The sequence below is a fragment of the Heteronotia binoei genome, unplaced genomic scaffold (genome assembly GCF_032191835.1).
Source record: "Heteronotia binoei isolate CCM8104 ecotype False Entrance Well unplaced genomic scaffold, APGP_CSIRO_Hbin_v1 ptg000047l___fragment_1, whole genome shotgun sequence".
Classification (NCBI taxonomy): Eukaryota; Metazoa; Chordata; class Lepidosauria; order Squamata; family Gekkonidae; genus Heteronotia; species Heteronotia binoei.
The window spans coordinates 452,881-477,144 of NW_026799982.1; the positions used below are offsets into that span (position 1 = coordinate 452,881).

The 24,264-nt window shown below is 41.8% G+C and overlaps 1 protein-coding gene across 2 annotated transcripts in view; it reads right to left on the reverse strand.

The window, feature by feature from the left end:
- The window catches only part of LOC132590487 (solute carrier family 12 member 2-like), a 136,634-nt gene that overhangs the window by 73,880 nt on the left and 38,490 nt on the right, over positions 1-24,264 (reverse strand). For both annotated transcript variants that reach the window (XM_060263395.1, XM_060263394.1), the window contains exons 8-10: positions 24,075-24,202; positions 23,904-23,988; positions 5,194-5,345 (exon numbers count right to left, since the gene is read on the reverse strand). In XM_060263395.1, coding sequence (XP_060119378.1) covers positions 5,194-5,345; positions 23,904-23,988; positions 24,075-24,202 — 365 coding nt within the window. The remainder of the gene's footprint in view (positions 1-5,193; positions 5,346-23,903; positions 23,989-24,074; positions 24,203-24,264) is intronic.

Below are 24,264 nucleotides of genomic sequence, written 5' to 3' on the forward strand. Positions count from 1 at the left end.
ATGCCATGCTTCAGACACTCCATCCACAGTTCTATTGCTAGCGCAGAGAGCCGTTGAGAGACTGTCCCGCCCTGCCTGTTGACGTAACAAAGGGCTGTAGTATTGTCCGTCAACAGGGCCACCGCCTTCCCCGCTACTATGGGACAGAAAGACCGAAGGGCAAAATGAATTCCCAACAGTTCCAGATAGTTTATGTGGCAACGAGTCAATTATGGAGGCCAAGGGCCCCCCCACACACAGAGAAACCATGTAAGCACCCCAGCCCCACAAAGACGCATCTGTGGTGATCGTAACTGTTGTTACAGGTAGATGGAAGGGAGTTCCCTGACAGATGTTGTCTCTAGATTTCCACCATTGCAGGGTCCAGAGGATCGAGGGTGGAATCATGAATCTCTTCCAAGGTGAGTCCCATAAAGGCCAAAACTGTCTGAGAAACCATAGTTGAAGACCTCTCATTCTCAATTTTGCAAACAGCAGCATGCTTGGAGTCGCCGCCATCAGCCCCAGCATCCGCTGCAGCTGCTGTGCTGTGCCCCATTTCCGACTTTGGAAAAGATGGATGAGATTGATAATGTCCCTCGCTCTCTGCGGAGGCAGAAAAGTGCGGTTAAGGGTTGTGTCCAGCAAGGTCCCTATAAACTGAACAGTCCGTGATGGTGTAAGATGGGACTTTGTCATGTTGACCTGCAGACCTAAGGTGTGAAGAAGACGAAGAGTAGTTGCAATATGGCTGGATAGACGTTCTTCCGACTGCCACAAGGAGCCAGTTGTCGATATATGGAAAGACGACTATGCCTTGAAGCTGGAGATGTGCGGCTATAACACTCTTCTTCTTGGTGAATACCTGTGGTGCAGTGCACAGGCTGAATGGAAGGGCTTTGTACTGGAATTGGTTGGAACCTATTGCAAAACAAAGGAAAAGCCTGTATGAAGGATGGATGCTGACGTGGAAGTAGGCATTCTTGAGATCCAATGTTGCCATCCAGTCCCCTTGGTTGATGAGGGGAAGGATTGTTTGCAGAGTGGACATCCTGAATTTCTGGTACACGATAAACTTGTTCAGATTCTGAAGGTCCATAATTGGTCTCAATCCCCCATCCCGTTTGGAAACCAGGAAATAACGAGAATAGAATCCCCCCCCCCCCGTTCTGGCCTCTACTGGGACTGGTTCTATGGATTGTTTCTGCAAGAGGTTGCTCACTTCCGCCAACAGAGGTGGGGAAGGGGGTGTAGTGACAATCATTGACTGAGTCGGAACCTGAACGAAGTCTATCTTGTATCCTTCTGCTATGATAGAAAGAGCCCACTTGTCTGTGGAGATGGACTCCAAAGCCGGAAGATATTGACCAAGGAGGATATGTGATGAAGGAGGGACGGCAATGCGTGCTACAGAAAAGTCAAAGGCCTTGCTTCTGAGGGCGGGCACCCTTAGATTTGCCGGTGGTTTGAGATGCTGAAGCAAACCTGTTTTTGTTATTTCCCCTAAAGGGAGACCTACTCTCTGGTTGCGAAGAGCGAGGTCTCCACGGCTGGTCAGGGGAGAATTTCTGGTAGGACCTCTTGGGCCAAGATTTATGCCATTGCTTAGGCTTGCCAGCCCTAGAGGAAGCTGGGACACCCAGATTTCTTGAGGTCTTTATGCTTTTGTCCATCTCTTGGAGGACACTGTCAGTGGTTGAACTGAAAATACCTTCACCTTCAAAATGTAGGTCTTCTACGTAGGCCCTGGTGTAGTAGTAGACCTTTATTGGCATTGATATAAGAGTACAGTATACTTTAAAACCGACAGTAACACTATAAAATATAGTAAAACCTTAGAAAAACCAGCAGAAGTTAAAAGACATAAAATAGCTGTGGGCTATGCATGAGTAAAAGCCTCTCTGATTTGGATCGCAACCTGTAAAAAGCAAGCCACGTGAGTGGTGACAAAGTTGTGTTTCCCGTGGAGTAAAAAGCGAACTTTAGCATTGACAGAGAGGCCTTGATGGTCAAAGAGCAGAGCATCTAAGTATCTTGCTCATGGACTGCTATAGACAGGACAGTCCAAAAGAACATGAGAGACCGTTTCGATGACTCCTTGGCTACAAGGGCATCGTCTAAGACTGCGGGGGATTCTGTGGTATCTTCCGGAGAGGATGGCCGATGGTAGTGCATTAAATCTGGCCAGCATGAAAGCTCTTCTTTGGTGAGGATCAGTTAAAAAGAGGAAATAGGGAGCTAAAAACCCAGGAGTCAGGGATAAACCCAAATAGCTTGGGGAGCAGGTTTTCCGAGCTGCCTCAATTAGACATTGCAACTGGATATCTAGTAATCTGCGTTTGATGGATTGGAATACCGCAGGAGAAGGATAGATAAAATGCATCCAAGGAAATTCCTATGGATGTAATTTTCTTTTGGATCAGGGTCAACCATTTGGATGCATGATGGTCCATCAGCATCAAAAAGGTGAAAGAGTTCTGATCAGAGTTAAATAAAAGGCGCAGCCAAAACTTAAAGGTCAAAAGTCAGGCGTGAGTTTCCAGCAACAACAGTCCAGTTTCCATGCAAATTGCAGCATAAGGAACACAGTTGGGTAATCCCAGTATTTCCCTCAAAAAAAGGGATTGTAGGCCTTCGGTGGTGCGATGGGAGGCGCTGATCCATATGGGAGCACCATAGGCCCTGGTGTCAGGCTGAAGAGCTGTAGACCTTAGCCAAGAGTGACGACGCAGGGAGACGGCAGAAGTGATGGTTTTGGCCGATACGTCCACCATGTGCTTTGCTACAGCCAGTTGTTGCTTGGCCACAGCAAAGCCCTCCTTTTGCAGCTTCTTAAAACTTCCTTCGCTCAAGGAAGACAATAGCGGTGTGAGCTGCTCCCAAATAGAGTGTTGGTAGCGAGCCATGCACGCAGCATAATTGGAGACCTTTACTCCCAATGCTCCACCTGAATAAAATTTTTTGCTCTCATTGTCTAATTTCTTGCCCTCTTTGTCAGGTGGGGAAGAATGGGTCTTGCGCGCCTGAGATGACGAGGAGACCACCACTGAGTTGGGCTTGGGGTAGGCGAACAAAAACTCAGCACCAGCCTCCTGGACCCTATACATATGGTCCAGTCTCCAGGAAGAAATAGGTATAGATGCTGGTTTTGCCCAGAGCTCCGATGGAGATATGGGAAGGTCATCAGCAATACGAGACTCTGGCGAAGGTTCCACTGCCCTGTCATGATCATCGGTACCGACCTCAGAGTCCGATGACGAGGAGTCTCTTTTCACAGAGTGCTTGGAAAGAGTCGAAGCTCGCTCGGGTGACCGCATCGATACTGATGAGCGCACTTGCACTTCCTCCACCCTCTCTTTGCGTCTCTCAGGAGGGATCAACACCGATGCCCGATGCTTGGAGCGATGTAAAACCCTCAAAAGATGAGAGGCTTCCAACCACTGATCCCATTTGGGGAAGTCATGTGGAGGGTACCACTGGTATGGCAGGTACGGATAACCATAGGAGCAAGGCCACTGATGTTGATCCCATGGCAGAAGTGGCGGGAAATGTCAAACCATAGCAGCTGGTTCAAGCTCTCTCTGTCCCATAGTTGGTGCAAGAGGTGCCAGGGGTTAGTTCGGCGCCGAAGCCTCGATGTCCGATATCGAACCACTGTCGCTCCAATGATGCGATCCCGATCTCGATGAGTGGGTACACTGGGTCAGGTCTATCTCCTGCTCAGATCCCGACAGGCGGATCGGCTGCGAACCTCTGCTTCTCAACACCGAAGGACTCCTTGGCCAGAGTCACCACTAACCCTTCAGAGGGTCGTTTCGTGGGTCGGCCTCGCTCGGTCGGCATATCGGTCTGCACCAGTGACAATGGATCGACCGATGTAACCGTTGGGGCCGGGGTGGCTTCCCCCATCGATACTGACAGGCCCGTTGCCATTTTCGGCGGATGAAGAGCTGATTCCACAAGTGCTGCCAATAGCCTTGCTGCCCGGTTTTTGCGGGTTTGCTTAGAGAAACTCAAGCAATGCAGGCACGAATCGACTCAGTGTCCCTCACCAGACACAGTAAGCAGAGGGAGTGACCGTCAGGAGATGCAATTTTGCCACCACACTTGGGGCAACGTTTAAACCCCCCCCCAACACCTTTCTATAGACACCGGAACCACACAGAATGATTTCTGAGGGAATAGGGGAAAAATAAAGCCCCGAGGGGCAAGTCCGACAACAGTATTTTTTTTTTCTAGCAATAACTATAGCTATTTAACTATTTGACTACTACTAAGAAAACAACAAACGGGCTATATAACAAGAAAAATCCAAAGGATTACAGTACCGACCGAAGCAATCGAAAGGAGATCCTTTCAGCGCGGCGGTCAAAAAGGAACTGGTGGGATCCTCACGCTGGCTCCGGTGAGCATGCGTACTGGGACGCCTGTGCATGCTCACTGGTGCTGAGCGCGGAAAAATCCTGGGCTTTTTAGGTACCGATTCGGGGGATCGGCGCAGGCGCTATATCCCATGAGTGTGAAGCACAGAGACCACGAAGAAGATCTACATAATTCCTACATGGATTGTTCCATGGACTATTCACTTATAAACATTTATTTTATTATAGATGAAGTTAAAATAAATTCTGCCATGTTTTTCACCCTTAAAAATTAGCAGTTATTCTAAAATTAATTTACTACCAGATAAAATAGTGACATGAAAATGAAGGTGTATATTCATGTATCAAGATAGGAGTGATACAGACATAATAATAACAGGAAAAAACAGTGTGTGGTGATGTTAATGAGGCAAGTAGTATCCATCTGTATACATTTTAAATGGGAAAATATCTATTTCAGATACTTTTGCTAGAGATAACTGTAGAGTAAAAGCAGCATGCATATCATGAGAAGCAAAGCATTGTCTCTTGCACATTTTTAACTATACTAAAAACTTGTCTCTAAAAACTTGCACGGTATTAAAGACAGTTAAATCTGAAAAAACTAAGGTCAGAGTGCAGAATCTGAATATTATTAACAGCAGCCCACAAGCAAAAGCCACATGCAGACAGACCTATTAACTTCAAAGGTTTCAGAAAAAGACTTGTTTAAAAGTTTGATTAGACATTTAACATATGCACATAATACTTTATTGTAGTCTTCTCCCACATTTATATAAAGCACAAAAAACACCAAGAAAAAACTGACAAATTTAGCAAAGTCATTGCTCACCTGGAAGTTGTTCATTAGTCCATAAGGGCATACTGTCTTTTCACAGGAGGAAAAGTCAAACTTCAACTTGCAAGCTGCAGTGGTGCAATTTGTTAGCTCATGGATAATTGTATCATTGATGTTCCCAGTTCCGTCTCGCACAACACAAGCACCTAGAACAAAGTATGTAAGCAATTATTTTATCTTATTTTTAATTTTTCCAATTTATATTCTGCCCTCCCCACAAGTGGAGTCAGGGCAGATCACAAGAAGTAATGTGCCATTTGGCAACACAATAAATACATTAATAAACAGTTAAAACAATTTAAAACATAATTAAACAATTATACCAATGTTCAGTTGGTGGCATTTGATCACATGGCAGCCTGTGATCAAAAGTTGTTCTATCTGGACCATGCACATAATGATTACAGATGGTGGATTCAGTAGGGGAGGGCATCTTTTTCATTGGACAATTTGAATAATAAAGCCAACTGCGTATTGTCTCTAATATACTCAAGAATAGGATTATTTCTAAATACTTACTAAACATGCACACACTTGCATACAAACTCTCACCCTCAAATTTATACAAAACTCGTTACCACCCAAGTAGTCACAGAGTGAGTTTTAGAGCTATAACACTGTAACACAGCTGTAAGATAAAAGGATCTTTTTTTGCACTGAGAACACCTAAAATAGAATTGAAAAATATAAGTACCTTCAAACTTTTGCTGGCGCCATGTGAATCTCAACTATCATAAATGCTAGCCCTCACAGATATGGAGAGATATGTAATATTAGTGCACCAACAAGTTAATTAAAAAGCCCTGTGTATAATATATTTGGATTATAACTATTTCAAAGCCAGATACAAATCTGAGCTGGTAATTTTATTTGGAATACTAACTAAAAACTTCCCAGACTTTCTAAAAGCTAAAAACTGTTCTGAAAACAAGAGATATATAAGGTTTTGCAAAATCAATGTGATAAATTCTGAGAAACTCAAGTCTATGTTCTACAAAATGTTACAAATGTTCTACAAAAATGTTTGTAAGCAGGAAATATCTCTATTTATGGTGAGCTACAAATGTTAACTGGTTTTTAATGGTTTATTTGGGCTATTTACACCTTACATCTTCCAAAAGTTCAACGCAGTTTGCTTGAACAAGTAGAAGATAATTATCTCAGGGCTGGAATTCACCCAGTTAAGGAAAATGTATATGTCATCTCTGGGCAACATGACCTCAAATCAAGGGTTGTGAGGGCTGCTGTATTTTGGCAACATACAGAAAGTCTGTCTGAAATGTTTAATGAATTTGTATTAAATCGTCTGAGCATTTTAAACTACAAAAAGAACAGCTAAACTTCCCTATCAAAAAGCAAACGTAACTAAGACACTGCATTTCTTCCTTGGTCTGTCAATCAACTGTGAAATGCCATTGTTCATTTGCATGCTGTCATGCATAATGAAATATGCATATACAGTAGAACCTGCTGGAGCCATTAGGTCTGCTAACAGGCCCCCTCAGTGCTGGGGGGGGGGGATCACCTGTTTTAGCATAATCTGCTACTGTGTCTTTCTCTCTCTTATACAGGAAACTTTGGAGAAGTCATGATTTTAACTTAACTTGTTTTGTGCAGTTTTGCCAGGGATTTCAATTTGTTCCACTATCATTAAAGACCCAAATATTCTCCAACACCCTGCATAGTCATTGCTTGAGCAAAGAGGACGATCAGGCACTTGCACGGCAGCCTGTGATCATGCAGGAAATCATTTGTGTTGTGAAGGAGAAATGGCTGTATCACCATTCCTATATCCTATTTTATTCTGTTTCCGATGACAAAAATAAAATATTCTGAAATTCCCACTCTATCCCTATCTTGTAGGTTAATTATCAGTACATAGAATATATCTCACCACATTAGGACAATTGTGGACATAAACTAATAATAATAATAATAATGTTTTTATTTATACCCCGCCCTCCCTGCCAAGGCAGGCTCAGGGTGGCTTACAAGCATGATATAATATCATGGTATAACAATAAACAGATAATAAATCAACAACAATATAAATACATTATATAAATTAATATTAAAAATAAGCTAAAACAATACAATGGTGCTACAATCTGTTTGTCCAAGACAGCATAATATTAGTTCTGGTTCCATCTTAAAAGGCTAATTGGAAGAGGGCAGTTTTGCAGCCCCTACGGAACTGATTAAGATCCCGTAGGGCCCACATCTCTTCCGGTAGCTGATTCCACTATTGGCGCGCTTTTATGGAGAAGGCTTGCTCCCTGGTTGTTTTAAGTTTGGCCTCCTTAGGCCCAGGGATTTCCAAGAGATTTTGGGAGCCGGAGCACAGTGCTCTCTGGGGAACATATGGAGAGAGGCGGTCCCTAAGGTAGGCAGGTCCTCGGCCATATAGGGCTTTAAAGGTGATAACCAGCACCTTGTAACGAACCCGGTATACGATTGGCAGCTAGTGCAGTTCCTGCAGCCCAGGCCGCACATGTTCCCACCGAGGTAGTCCCACTAGTAGCCTGGCTGCTGCGTTCTGTACTAGCTGCAATTTCCGAGTTCAGTACAGGGGCAGCCCCATGTAGAGGACATTACAGTAGTCCAATCTCGAGGTGACCGTCGTATGGATTACTGTTGCCAGGTCGCCTCGTTCCAAGAAGGGGGCCAACTGCCTCGCCCGTCTAAGATGAAAAAAGGCGGACTTGGCAGTGGCAGCTATCTGGGCCTCCATTGTCAAGGAAGACTTCAGTAGCACTCCCAAGCTCCTGACTTCACACACTGGTACCAGTGGCGCCTCGTCAAAAGCTGGAAGGGGGATCCCTCCTTCCGGACCGCTGCGACCTAGGCAAAGGACCTCTGTCTTCGCTGGATTCAATTTCAACCCACTCAGCTTGATCCAATCAGCCACAGCTTGCAATGCCTGGTCCAGATCTACAGGGACGTCGGCAGCCCAGCCACCCATCAACAGATAGAGCTGGGTGTCATCAGCATACTGGTGACAACCCAGCCCATGTCCCCAGGCGATCTGGGCAAGGGGGCGCATGCAGATGTTAAATGACATTGGAGAGAGAACCGCCCCCTGGGGCACCCCACAATTAAGTGGGTGCCTCTGAGACAGCTCTCCCCCAATTGCCACCCTTTGTCCCCGACCTTCAAGGAAAGAGGAAAGCCACTGTAAGGCTAACCCCTGAATCCCTACGTCGGCGAGGCGGCGCGTCAGCAGCCGGTGATCGACCATATCGAATGCCGCCGATAGGTCTAGCAACAGCAATACCACCACACCGCCTCGATCCAGATGTCGCCGGAGATCATCCATGAGGGCGACCAACACTGTCTCCGTCCCGTGGCCTGGGCGGAAGCCGGACTGAAAAGGATCTAAGGTGGAAGCATCATCCAGAAAACTCTGCAACTGCAACGCCGCAGCCCTCTCTATTACTTTGCCGGTAATGCGCCAATTCGGCCGGATCTGATGTAACCTTTTTCAGGAGAGGGCGGACCACTGCCTCCTTCAGAGGGGTTGGAAAAAGACCCTCCGAAAGAGATCTATTTATGATGTCCCGTATAGGACATCTTAGCTCCTCCTGGCATGCTTTAATTAACTAGGAGGGGCATGGGTCCAAATCGCAAGTTGTTAGGTGTGCAGCAGAGAGGATTCTGTCAACTTCCTCCAAATTGAGAGGGTCGAAATGATCCAGGGTCAAACCAGAAGGCAGGCACGGAGCCTCGAGTCCACTTATTGTATCCAACATGGCAGGGCAATCGTGGCGGAACGATTGGACTTTGTCTGCAAAAAATTTCGCAAAAGCCTCACAGCCTATCTCCAATTCCTTAACATTTGGTTTGCCTTGTGGCAATGTAGTAAGATTCTGAATTGTTCTAAATAATTGTGCCGGGCGCGAATTTGCAGATGCCATCTTAGCCGCAAAGTATATTTTCTTTGCCGCTTTGACTGCCATCTCATAGGACCTCATAAATTCTCTATAAGATGCTCAAGTCGCTTCGTCCCGAGTATGCCGCCATTGCCTCTCTAGCCGTCTGAGACCCTGTTTCAGCTGGCGTAATTCCGGGTTATACCACGGAGCCAGCCTAATCCGAGATCACCGAGGTACGATCTCATCAATGGCCGTAGAGAGCCGGCTATTCCAGGACTCAATAAGGCCATCAAGGGAACCGCCAGAGGGCCAGGGATCCCGTAGAGCCATCTGGAACCGTTCTGGGTCCATTTGACTCCGCGGGCGAGCCATAATACGCTCATCGCCTAAGCAGGTTTGGAATGGAATGTCCATACGAGCCCTGAGAGCAAGGTGGTCCGACCATGGCACTACTTCTGTAGTTACATCGTCCACCATAACCCCAGCCGCAAAGATCAGGACTAACATGTGGCCAGCCTGGTGAGTGGGGGTTGTAACAAATTGAGAGAGTCCCAGTGTTGCCATGGATGACACTAGGTCTGCCGCCGACTTAGAGGTCGGGTCATCAGCATGGACGTTGAAGTCACCCAGGATCACCAGCCTTGGGGTGCTCCAACGCCCAGCCTGCCACAGCCTCAAGCAGGGACAGTAAGGCGTTGGCCGGTGTGCTAGGCGAACGGTACACCAGCCAAATCACCAACCCCTCTCCAACCTCCCACGGCAGGCCCGCACATTCAATACCCTTGATCTTTGGAGCCGGGAGTGCCCTGAAGGAGTAAGCCTCATGTATGAACGACGCCACTCCTCCCCCCCGCCCACTAGTCCGCGATTGGTGAAAGACAGAGTAACCCAGGGGAGCTGTTTGAGAGAGGGCTACCACCCCTCCCCCCGTTATTTGACCCCCACCAGTGTTATTTACTTAAAAAAATTAAAGGTACCCTTAACTATTAAGAAAACCAAAAGTTATATTCTTCTTCTAAAACTTAATCATTATCAAAAATTGTCCAATGTCCTTTTATTTTCCACTCTTTTTCTACGTATCTTCTGAACTTCTTCCACTCCATCTTAAAAACTTCCAAATCATAGTCTCTTAATATTCTTGTTAATTTGTCCATTTCACTCCATGTCATAACTTTTATAATCCAATCCCATTTTTCTGGTATTTTTTCTTGCTTCCACAACTGCGCATACAATGTCCTAGCGGCTGAGAGCAAGTACCAGATTAAAGTTCTATCTTCTTTTGGAAATGTTTCCATTTGTAGTCCCAACAGAAAAGTCTCTGCAACTTCGTTAAACTCATATCCCAAGATCTTAGAAATCTCTTGCTGAATCATCTGCCAAAACATTTTAGCTCTTTCACAAGTCCACCACATATGGTAGAAAGAACCTTCATGCTTTTTACATTTCCAACATCTGTCTGGCATCTTGTTATTCATCTTCGCCAATTTTTTAGGAGTTATATACCATCTATACATCTTAAAACAATTTTCTTTAATACTTTGACATGTTGCGAGTTTCATAGAGTTCTTCCACAAATATTCCCAAGATTCCATCTTTATTTCTTTATTTACATTAATTGCCCATTTAATCAGTTGAGATTTCACTACATCATCTTCTGTAGACCATTGTAGAAGTAATTTGTATACTTTTGAAATTAGCTTATTGTCTCCAAGCAGAACTTTTTCCATTTCTGTTTGCTCTTTCCTTATTCCTTCAATTTTAATATCATTCTCTATCAAGCTCTTTATTTGTTGCATTTGAAACCAATCATATTTGTGGCTCAATTCTTCAGCAGTTTTCAGTTCTATTTTTCTACTTTGTATTTTTAACAACTGATTATATAACAGCCACTTTTCTTCACCTATCTCAGCCGTTATCTTTATTACTTCAGCTGGCACTATCCATAAAGGTCTTCTCTCATCTCCATATTTCTTGTATTTTGTCCATGTATTTAATAAATTGCTTCTTATATAATGGTGGGAGAAAAGACCATCCATCCTCTTTTTTCCATAATACAAATATGCGTGCCAGCCAAATTTCCGTGACCTTCCAACACTAGAAGTTTTTTGTTTAACAATGTCATCCACACTAAGCAAACTGCTTCATGATATAATTTTAAATCTGGTACTTGAAATCCGCCTCTCTCTTTTGCATCTGACAGAATTTTCATTTTAATCCTTGGCTTCTTCCCAGCCCACACAAATTCTGAAATTTTCCTACGCTATTTATCAAATTGTTTGGCATCCTTCACAGTAGGAATAGTTTGGAACAAATATATTATCCTTGGTAGAATATTCATTTTAATTGCAGCTATTCTGCCCAGCAATGACAGATTAAGCTTATTCCATTTTAGCATATCTTCATCCATTTTATGCCATAACTTCTCGTAATTATTTTTAAACAGATCAATATTTTTCATTGTTATCTCCACCCCTAGATACTTTACCTTAGAGGTAACTTCACAACCCGTTAGTCTCTGTAATTCTTGTTGTCTATTCATCTGCATATTTTTACACAGAATTTTAGATTTTTCTCTATTTATAGCGAGTCCCGCCAACTCCCCATATTCTTTTATTTTAATTAACAGCAAAGGCGTAACTTGTATGGGGTTTTCATTTATAAACGTTATATCATCAGCAAACGCTCTGTATTTGTAAGTACATCCTTTTATTCTTAAACCTTGCATATCTTTATCTTCTTGAATCTGCATCAATAAAATTTCAAGAGTCATTATAAACAACAGTGGTGAAAGCGGACAACCTTGTCTAGTACCTTTGCTAATTTTCATTTCTTCTGTAAGATCTGCATTAACACACAACCTTGCCCTTTGTTCGGAGTATATTGCTTTTATCATTCTTATAAAACTTTCTCCCAACTCCATTTTTTCCATTACCGCGAACATAAAGTCCCAGCTTAAATTGTCAAATGCTTTCTCTGCATCTGCAAAGAATAATGCTACTTCTTTTTCTGGATGTCTTTCATAATATTCTACAATATTTACAACAGTCCTAATATTGTCTCTTATTTGTCTTTTGGGAAGAAACCCTGCTTGATCTTTCTTTATAAAATTTATCAAATGTTGTTTAAGCCATTCTGCCAAGATTCTTGTAAATATTTTATACTCATTAGTTAATAACGAAATTGGTCTGTAATTTTTTACATTTGGGGCATCTCTATCTTCTTTAGGTATCAACGAAATAACAGCTTCTTTCCATGTATTTTGTACTTTCCCTTTTATTCTTATATTTATCAACTTCTGCAATTTTGGTATTAATTCATCCTTAAAAGTTTTAAAATATTTAGCTGTATATCCATCTGGCCCAGGAGCTTTTCCGTTTTTCATTGTGTTGATTGCTGCTTCAATTTCTATCTTTTCAATTGGATCATTCAAAACTTCTCATATTTTCAGTTAGGGGTTCTATTTTTAACTTTTGTAAATATTCATCCATCTTCTCTTTCTTTATTTTAACACCTTTAAACAGTTTGGCATAGTACTTGAAAAATTCTCTTTTTTATTCCCTTTTGAGTAACCACTTCTCTCCCATCTACCACAATTCTGTTAATAATTCTATTTTCTTTCTTTTTCTTCAATTGCCAAGCCAAATACTTGACCGGTTTATTTGCTCCCTCAAAGGATTTCTGCTGAAGTCTTTTCAAACTCCATTCCACTTCTTCATTCAACAAATGTCTCAATTGAGTTTGTAGTATTGTAATTTTCCTTAAAAATTTCTTTTTCCCTGGTCTTTTTCTCAACTCCCCTTCCTTTTTCTTTATTTCATTTTGAATGTTTAACAACTGTTTTTCTTTTCTTTTCTTCTCTTGTCTTTATTATTCAAAGTAATCAACACTCCTCTCATTACTGCTTTATAAGCATCCCAGACCGTCTGAAAATCACTATCTTATCATTCACTTGGAAAAAGGCTTTAGTTTTTCTAGATATGTCACTGTTTCTTTATTCTGTAGCAAATCTTCATTCAGTCTCCATCTTCTCGATTTATTGGACAATTTTGTAATCCACATTATTGGGTTATGGTCAGCCCCTATTTTAGGTTAAATCTCTATCTTCTTTGTTATAAGGCTTAAGTCTTTAGATCCCCACAGCATGTCAATTCTAGAAAAAGTTTTGTGTCAGCTCCTCAATTTTTCTGTCAGCTTTTTATATGTTCTCCTATCGTTTATCACTTGCCTTGGCAACTCCTTCATGATTCTCACTTTACTGCCTCCCACTATCAGTGCCTTTTTAAAATTTTTATTCATGATCCTTCCCACCATTTCCTTTGTCATATATCTTATAACAACATCTCTTGGTAGATTATTTTTCTTGGCAAAAAGTGAATTCACTCTGTACATATAGTCATACATATTTTTAGTTTCTTCAGGATCTTCATCTAAAAATCCTGCAATTATTTTTATTATATATCATTTCAAGTCACCATCCTCCAAAAATTTTAACCTCACAGATTTCGGATTTAACTGTCAGGTTCAAAAGATTAGGGCTTGCTTTTTATAATAAACTTAGTTTCACCTTCCTCAGAGCTTCCTAGACCAAGATATAATTTTTTAAAACTTTTAAACCCTTCAAAAAACAAGACAAGAAATTTTAGATCTCACCGATTTTCATTTTGACTATCAGATTCAAAAGAGTAGGACTTACCGTTTATGGCAAGCCCAATTTCGCCGTCCTCTGAGCTCCCAAAGTCCAGATATTTATAAGTTTTTCCAAAATGGCGGCCAAAACTTTTTATTACTTTTTGCAATTTCTTTTCCCTTTTAAAAATTTCCGAGGACCACACAAATAATATGACCAATAGTTCTTATCTTCTTACCCTGTTTTCAGTTGATTCCAACAATTTATACTGTCCCGAATTCTTTTTATAAAGTTTATAATTTAGCTTCCCAGCAATGGCCGCCAATGTTTCTCAATGGTATATATTCCTAGAGTAGGTTTTCTTTCCACTACTTCCTGTTTTTGTTACCACAAAGTCACAAGGAGATCTCGCGATACTTGACGTATTTCCTGTCTTGCTCAAATGTGCTGCAGGTCTGTTCCAGTATGACGATGTTGCTTTTACTTCCAAAACCGCAAGTAGACAAAGCAATAAATTCCTTCTCACTTTTTAGCAGTTTTTAACACTGTTTTTAACACTGTCCTTTATATTTATAAAATCCAAATTTCACCTCTTCCTTCCCTCTTCTTCCAAGCTCTCTATATTTTCTTTTCCCACCTTTTAACTTTGTCCCTTTAAGCTATAAATAGCTCCGGAATGAAAAAATAATCTTCTGTACCTTTTCTTCCAATTATCCAAGTTTCCACTGGTCTTTCAAAGCTTTAGATGTTTAGCAATGTCTAAGAAGGTTAGGATCCTGATGAGCTTATGTCAAATAAATGACTCTGGGTGCTTCTGCAGACGATGACTATGCAACTTCTCCTGAGACCCCTCAAAGCCTCAAAGAAGTCCCCTCCGGGACTCCCTTTTAGCCAAGGTAAATCTTTTTAAAGTTTTCTGTGCATGTCTTGGACTATTTTCTAACTGAGAAAAGTAGGCAGTAGGCATTAATTTGCCTTCCACTACCCCGAACAGAAGTTCCAGCCTGCTCCCGTTATGAGAGACTGCTCAGCTCAGCATTTTCCTCCCCCAGAAGTCTGCAATCTAGTGCATTTTTATCCTGTCCTTTCTCCAAGGAACTCAGAGGACTGTACAGGACTCTTCCCTATTTTATCTTTATAACAACTCTGTGAGGTAGGCAAGATCACCCAGCAAGCTTCACAGCAGTTACATGAATTTGAATCCAAGTTTCCAGATCATATGCCAACATGCAAATTACTGCACCACACTGGTAGTCAACTCACAGATTCTGATAAGCATACTTAATGCTGTGTTAGATTGGTGATTGTCCACTGTCTATCAGATTGGTTCTGGACAGACCAAAGGCCATCATATCCACCAACATTCAGCTTACTGATAAATACAAAAATGTTGATTACTTGTTATAGTGCTTATGACAAATCAACACATTATTTGAAGACTCTACAACTGACAGCCCATATCCTATCACTCCATTTAGCAAAGCCTGAAGTCCTTGTATAAGGTACAGATGTGAAGGCCCAGGGGAAAAACAGGGCGAAAGATTTTTCCTGAGGCTTTTTTTTTCTTTCAGTTTTCTTAATGGAAAAACTGGAAATATGGGGGAGCACTGGAAAAAAAAAACATTTTCTCTTTTAGAATGAATGAAAAACTTTTAAAGACATGATGGCCATACTGCAGACATATACAGCTCTTGATTCCAAGATGTGGGAGGGAAGTCAGCTGGGCACGTTGGGCCAAGTTCTGTGGAGGACTGAGGCCCTTTGGGTCATGGCTACTTCCCGAAGTATCCTCCCTGAGGCCTTGTGTTGCTTGCTCGGTTTTTTGCTCTGGTAAGGTATTGTTTTATTTGAGTGAAGTCAACTACTGGAGAAACTTGGCAGAAGTCTGACTTGGCTTACATGGAAAACCTAACCCTATTCTTCATGTAATGCTTATATGATCCTCTATTTCCCCTCAGTACTAGTAAGCTTTACAGTAATAAAGTAAGCTCTTCAAGATGTATGCCTCCTGGAAACATAGGTATCCAGCATCCTGTCTATCACAAGATATTTATGAATGCCGACTAACATGAGGTGTATAGAGACTATATTCTTCCCCTTCTTAATGCTTTACATAAGGGTATCAAACTCATTTGTTATGAGGGCCAGATCTGACAAATGAGACCTTGCTGGGTCTTGCTATGGTAATGCCAGGTAGCAGAGATATAAATTTTATAGGGCACAAAGACAACTGAAGAATATTTTTACTTAAAATAAAACATGCTTAAAACATTAGCATGTTTCCAATATTTTGTTTAACAGTTTTCGATAACTGACACCTCTTGCTCTAAATCAGGGGTGTCGAACATGCAGTCTGGGAGCCCCGGAGAGCTCCTATCAAGAAGAAGAACAAGATGATATTGGATTTATATCCCGCTCTCCACTCCAAAGAGTCTCAGAGCGGCTCACAATCTCCTTTACCTTCCTCCCCCACAACAGACACCCTGTGAGGTGGGTGGGGCTGGAGAGGGCTCTCACAGCAGCTGCCCTTTCAAGGACAACCTCTGCCAGGGCTATGGCTGACCCAAGGCCATGCTAGCAGGTGCAAGTGGAAGAGTGGGGAATCAAACCCGGTTCTCCCAGATAAGAGTCCGCACACTTAACCACTACACCAAACTGGCTCTCTGCCCCCAAGCAACTGGTTGTCATCTGCTTCCTTCTCCCTCTCTCGTTTCCTTCTGCATAATAGCTTGCTTTGCAAGGCTTTCTCAATTGCACAGGAGCTACAGAGCAAAACCTCTATTTTCTCCATTGGCTGAGGCTCCTCCCTTGGGGAGGGATAGCTTGCTTTGCCAGGCTCTCTCAATTGCACAGCAGAGCTACTGAGCCAAGCCTCTCTTCCTTCTATTGGCTGAGGCTCCCCCAGTCCCTTGTGGAAGGAAAGAGCCAGAGTGCTAACATTTTAAGCATGTTTTAAGATTTTTAAAAAATATGTTTGTGTTCTTTATAAAATTTATATCTCTGCTACTTAATCTTAAATAGGTACACACATGGCCTGGACCGACATGGTTCAGCCCAACTCAACATGGCCTGGCCCAACAAGGTCTCATTTATGTCAGATCCAGTCTTCATAACAAATGAGTTTGACACCCCTGCTCTAAATTACTGCATCAAAATCTGGAGACAATGTCTGTGCTGTAGCAATCCTGACTATGCTGTTAAGGTGTGTATCTGTAAATTGCAAGCCTACTTTTGATTTATTGACATTCGCTACAGAAATCTCATGGTCAATGCTCTGTGCCATAAGACTATGGGGGAAACATGAAATGGCTGGGCATTGTGAGCATTTCTACATAAATTGCTTCGTGCGCTGGTCAAGAACACATGAAGGCACCATAACATAGACTGAGAACAATGTGTTTTACTATAAAACTATAATCTTCCCCAGAAAAATAACTGCAACTCCTATGAGGAAGTGTATGAACAGAGAGACAGTCAGTATAGTGGTCACTGTCAGCCTACTATCTGGGAAGTCTACGTTCAGAATCCCCACAGGAAATGTACCAGATGCATATTCTCAGCCTAATCCACCTCACTGTGCATTGTGGTCATTCCTCATCTAAAAAGAGTAGATCAGGGCATGAAAAGAGAGAGGGGGGAAGGGGGGGGGAGAGAGAGAGTGAGCAAAGATCAGAAATCATTAATCTCGACAATGTTGGTGATAGCCTGCATGATGATTGCTAAAATTGGAAACCCACACACACACCCATGATTGAAATGTGGAATGATAAGTTATGAGGCCAGTATGTAAGGGGAAAGACAATGGATAACCCTTTTTTCGATAATGATACTGATTTTGGAATTCTTTGGAAAAAATTCTTTTTTGCCTAATAGAATGGATTATAGGCTATTTTTGAATTCTAGCATATTATGTACTGTTTTTGTAAATTGTTATATGCATCCAATGGTTTAAATTAGATCTTTGTATGTTAGATTGATATTCTTATTATTTATTTTCCCTGTGCTCCCTTTGTATTGGATTAGGACTTGTATTGATCTCATTTTTACATTGTGCTTCTGAACCCGTCTTATTTGGTTTTTTTCCCTGTAAAATCCTTTATGAATTCAATAAACCATTTTCCAATTTTAAAAAGGGAGAGCCAGGCTTGTGACACTTTCACCATCATTCTCCAATTCTGCTCTTGTTGTTTTCCCACGCTAATGTTCTTTCAATTTCTTAATTTCAATATTTTGTCATTGGATTCTAACTTTATACCACTTTGCATTCTTAACCACTGCCCACCAGCTATATGTAGCATTGCTCACTGTAACCCATTCAATTGTGTCTGATGAAGTATGCATGCATGTGAAAGCTTACATTCTGAATAAAACTTTGTTGGTCTTAAAGGTGCTACTATACTCCTATATTAAAATTAGTTTAGGTTTGATAGGACAGTAAGTATTGCATATATTTCAACTTTTCCCAAAATGTACATTTTTTTCTGGTTTCAAATGTCATGAAATTTACATCTCTACTGAACCTGAAGGAAGCTTCTTAGGCTGCACTAACCTTGCAGCTTATGTTAGGGCACTGGCTCAATGATTTTAAGATTACTAGCTGCGAGCGCATACCATATATACAATTATTTTAGAGTTTCCATTTAAATCCAGTAAGACTTTTTAATGAACAAACATGCACAGAATTGACTCATTAGCCTTGTCAATTAGTGAAAACCATGTTAACTGAATGGCTGGTCCTACTGAAGAAGTCAAGTGAATGTATTTTATTAAATTACTTTCAGAGATTGCATTGAAGGAATTCTCTTTTGCTTTTACTGATCTGCAGATTAACTTTTTAAAAGCAATAACAAGAAGGTCCTGGGAATGATACTTATCATGTGACAGAGGACAGCAGGGAGGGAGGGGAGAAGAGGGAAAGCCAGTTATATTAGTACAATACCAAGGTTAGTTTCATTTCTAAAATACCAGCTCAAAATATGCTGTTAACTAATCTTTTATCCTGTTTAGAACCTGACTATATTACAATTCTGGATACTTGAAAAGCATGCATTTCACTACAGCAGTCTGAAACACTTAAAAACAAAAACAAATGTGTTAAAAATGGAGCATTCAAATTATAAGAAACTTTAGAAATTACAAGTAAGGTTCTCCCTGAAGCTCACAGCATCTCTGCAGTTTGAACAGCAATGCAAACTGGATTTTTACAAAAGCATACTGGATCCAGACCCTGTAGAGATTTCTATAAAAAGACTCATATCCCAAACTGTGCAATTACAAGCTGTACAGTTGATATAAGATTAAAAAAAAATCTCATCCAGTTAGCAGTCAACGCTGACAAGCAGAAAATAGTTTCTAGGGAGACAACTCCCTTTCCTTCCAGTAATAATATAGCAGAAACCCATCAAGATTTGTTAGCTACATCTGAAAAGGACATAACGAAAAAGATCATGCCAAACATACACACTAAATAATGTCTGCCTACAGAGTTCTGCTTACTCAGAAGGAAATCACAAACACCATTTGTATAATAGTTTGGTAGTAAGCACTGTGCCAGGGTAGTGCAGTGGTTAAGAGTGTCAGACTAGGATCTGAGAGAAACATGTTTGAATTCCTACTCTGCCATGAAAGCTTGTTGGGTGACTTTGGGCCAGTCATACACACTCACCTAACCCCCACAGGGTTTTCATGAGGATAAAAATGGAAAAGCAAGGGGAAGAACTGCTAAAAGTAGAATCGCCAGGTCCCATTGTCTCCCTGGTGGGGGGATTTGGGGGGTGGTTCCAGGAGTGGGAAGGGCTGTCTCCAAAGCGATGACATCACGCAGGGTGATATCATCACACCTGGAACACAGCGCTGTGCATGCATCCCCCCACTTTCCCCCAACAATTTAAAAGGAATCTTCCCTTTAACTGGTTGGGGGGTGGGGAAGAGCAAGCTGTGAATTTGCAGCTTGAGGGGCAGGTGCCCGCTGTTTTCAAGCACAACCACAGTTGACTGTTAGAAGCAGGGCTTCCCCACTAGTCAGGTGGGGGTAGCCCAAAAAATTGGGGGATCCCCTGCCCCCACCTGGGGACTGCCATCCCTAGCTGTAAGGCATTTTGAGCCCCATTGGAGGAGAAAAATGGAGAATAAATAAATATCACTCTTTAGCAGTCTCTTGACCAACATTTAAAGTTATGTGCAAGCATGAGACAAAAATGACTTTTGGGCCAGGTAGCAGAGTAGTTTTCTCACCACTGCATAAAATTCAGAAGCAGAAGCTGCACAAAGGAGTACTTGTAAATACATTCCTAATTGCCTACATTCTCTCATTAAGTTTAACTTTTCTACCGGATCAAATTGCTAGAGATGTGGGGGGAAACAAGGTTCCTCTCACTTACAGACAATGGTCTTATAGCAGTGGTGGTGAACCTATGGCACAGATGCCAGAGGCGGCACTCAGAGCTCTCTTTGTAGGCATGTGCGCTCCTTCCCCCCCACCCCATGCACGAGGCTCTGGAGTCATATCTCATTGAAGCTCCTCCTCTCCCCAAACTCGGGCTCCTTCCCCCAAATCTCCAGGTATTTCCCAACCCAAACCTGGCAACCCTAACTGGGCCTCCTTCAGAGAGACAACAGGGCACTCCAACCTTTTTGAGCTCGTGGGCATCTTTGGAATGCACAATGCAGCCCCCAAGCACAACACACAGAGGAAAATTCCTTGCAAGTATTCCTGCAGTTTTAGGGAGGGGGTTAGATGGGACCCACTAGGGCAGGCGTGGCCAAACTTGCTTAACATAAGAGCCACATAGAATATATGTCAGATGTGTGAGAGCCATCAGACACAAATGTCAGATGGTTTGAAGAAGTGGCTGGTTTGAAGAAGTGGTTTAAAGTGACAAATGCCTTCTCTGATGGGGGCTTCAAGAGTCACACAATGTGTGTGAAAGAGCCACATGTGGCTCCTGTGGCTTCATGTTTTCATTTGGCCAAGACCTGGTTGCGTTTCATATTTCAAAACTGTTGTGGCATGGTCCAAGCCGAAGGGAAGAAGAGAGCATGGGTCTGTGGGGATGGGGGGAGGAGGAGAGATCAGGACCTTGAATCAAGCACGTTTTTTTTTTGAAGGGATGTGGGTTTATTACAGGAAATGTGGATCCCACTAATCTGGCAGAAACAGCGGCTGGGATCGCCTCTGGTTTAGGAGTGGAAAGGGAGGAACTGCAGGCTTCCTTGCTTTCAAATACAATGCTTCTGATAGCGGTATCTGAGCAGAGCACTTTCAAGCTACAGGGACCATAAGGCAAATGGTTGATAAGCTGATTTTGAACTGTTGCACTGTTGTTCTGCTTTTCCAGAACATCCCTAACAAGTGTTTGTCTAGCTGCTGCTTAAAGACTGCCAGTGAGAGGGTCGACTGCACTGTTGAACAACTCTTACTGTTAAAAAGTTTTTCCTGCGCCAGTCCTCTCCTCTGCTGTGAGCAGGAGCAGCTCCCTGCCCTCCTCTAAGTGGCAGCCCTTCTAATACTTCAAAAGAGCAATCATGTCTCCCCCCTCAACCTCCTCTTCTCCAGACTGAATATCCCCAAGTCCCTTAGCCATTGGGCTTGTTCTCCATGGTTACTCGGAAGTAATCTACAGTGAGCATTGTGGTATCTGCTCTCTACACATGCACAGGATTGCATTTTTAGCTTAAAGAAAGAAGAAGATATTGGATTTATATCCTGCCCTTCACTCTGAATCTCAGGGTCTCAGAGCAGTTCACAATCTACTTTATCTTTCTCCCCCACAACAGATACCCTGTGAGGTTAGGTGGGGCTGAGAGAAGCTCTCTCAGAAACTGCCCTTTCAAGGACAGCTCTGTGATAGCTATGGCTGACCCAAGGCCATTCCAGCAGCTGAAAGTGTAGTGAGAAATCAAACCTGGTTCTCCCAGATAAGAGTCCACACACTTAACCTCTATACCAAACTGGCCCTCCTTTCTCACATCAGACTTTCTAGTTAATACAATTCATACTATCCCTGAAGTTTCCAAGGGTAGCTGTGCTGGTCCATAGTACAACAACTAGATTCGAGCCCAGGAGCATCTTAGAGACCAACAAGATTTGGGGGAGGGGGCACAAGCTTTCCAGTATTAGAGCTCCCTCAATTAGATAAAAGGAGCTTTGTCTCTCAAAAATCTAGTTCTCTAAGGTGCTGCTGGACTCAGATTTAGCCATATAAATCAGTGGACTCCTTTCATCAACTTAATTTATTAACTAACATCATGTATCCTCTGCCTTCCTCCCCCAAAAGGACACTGAAGTGGTATGACATTCTCCCCTTCTCTTTTATCCTCGCAACAAACCTATGAGGTGGGTTAACTCAGAGTATATTACAGGTCCAAGGTTTCCCAAAAAGCTGCCAGGGCAGAGTGGGCATATGAATCAGGACCTCCCAGATCTGATTTGGACATCCTAACCACCAGCTCCTACTAAACACACTATATTTTAATATATTCTTTTTTCCTAATGGCAAACTAGAATGATGTTTATAATGTATGATACATGTTCAAAAGTAAATTAGATGGACAGGAACACCTCTGGGAAAGGCAGGTTCTCAGTTTAATTTAGACAAAGCAATAAACAGCCTCCATTTATTGCCTTCATTCTCCCATCACCATTATTCTCGCATTCTGACATGTTACTATTTTGTTGGTTTCCTAAACAAATGCTATCCAGACCAAATGTTCTTTCAGTTTGTTAATTTCACTATGAGTTGTTTTTTCTAAACTAAAACCTCAGTATTCAGGTTAAATTGCTGTGTTGGCACTTTGCGATAAATAACTTGGTTTTGGGTTGCAGTTTGGGCACTCGGTCTCTAAAAGGTTTGCCATCACTGTCCTATAGGGTCCCAAGCATGTAGTAGTCAGAAGAGGCTAAGGAAGTTTTTCCTTTTCCAAAGAATCCATTAAAAAGTAATCAGCTGTCTTCCAATACAATACAAAAGTGGTCTCAATAAGGTTAAGGGCCTTGGTAATACTTGCAAGGGCAGAAAGGTGGGATACAAACTGCATAGTAAATAGTCATTCCAGTTTTGCCAAAATCCAGTACAAAAAGCTTGGAAAATCAAGAAACCTCCTTGATTGCCAAACATGAGTGATAAAAGCGTTGTTTTTGGCTTTTAAGGCATAGGTTACTTACAAAAGTAGTCAAAACTTTAAAAGAACCTCTGAAAATTCTGAAATCAGTTTCCAGATAATAACTTGGATGTCAATTTACCTACTCAGCTACTGAGCATCTCTCCCCTGATAGTTCTACTTTTTATTTTATTTATTTAGTATACTTCTATTCTGCCCATTCCCCATAGGGCTCAGGGCGAAGTACAACATATGATAAAACAATAAAATACAATAAAAACCATTTTATAAACAAACAACTCAACAGCACTCAAAATTTTCCATATCATCGCATATTGCCCAGCCTGGCCATCTCACATCATGATAAGATGTTATACCATGGAGATGGCAGATATTATTCCATTTTATAGCACAGGTGACAGTGCTGGCAGGAGAGGCCAACCAGATCAAGAATAGATGCCCGCAGCCTCAACTAAAAACATGCATGTATGTTCAACTTTGTATGCATGCATGTATGTTCTCTCCTTTTAAAATGTGTCAATAAAGCCAAATGCATCTTGCTGAGAAAAATAAAGTGAAAAGTTGCATATGACTAAATATAGTTACTGTAAAGCAGCCTGAATAGCCCTTAGCAGCTTAATGTCACTAGAACTCGGAAGGATCAGCCACGGTTAGTACTTGGATGAAAGACCACCAAGGAAGAATGGGTTTGATGTGCAGAGGAAGGCTATGGCAAACAACCTCTGTTTGTCTCTTGCCTTCAAAACCACATGGTCCTGAGGTTACCATCAATCAGTTGCAACTTGATGGCACACAGTTATTAAAGCAGCTTTATAGTTGCTGGAAATAGAATGGTTATTGCTATTACAGTACAGGAAGACAAACTTATCAAAACTCATCATGCTGGCTTATCAGTATGCAATAAAACAGTAAAACAAATTGCTATTCAGACATCAGTTGACAGAATGAAGTGTCTGAATACAGCCAGATGTATAACTATAAAAGATATTAGCTAGATTGGAGTTCAGTAGCACTGTAGACACCACAAGGATTCAACAATATAGAAATGATATGTAATAACCAATAAATCAAAGTTAGTTATTTACCTACAGATACAGCAATTCCTATGTAAACCACAGTGGTTATTAAGATGGCCAACAGTGTCCCTTTAGGTATGGCTGATTGGGGATCCTGAAAGAAAAATTCAGTCAATTTTTAAATCCACCGAATGGACTGAATAACTAAGCAACAAAACAAAAATACACATGAACACTCACCGCAAGATCACCTGAGATATTGGCACCAGCTAGAATGCCTGTTGCAGCTGGAAAAAATATAGCAAATACTGAAAAAAAAGTCTCCCCATCTCGGAAATCAGGTCCAAAATTCTCTGAAAATATTTCAGCTGTTAAAAAAAACAGGAAAAAAAACCATACGTTCAAATATATAAACACCCACAGTGGTCAT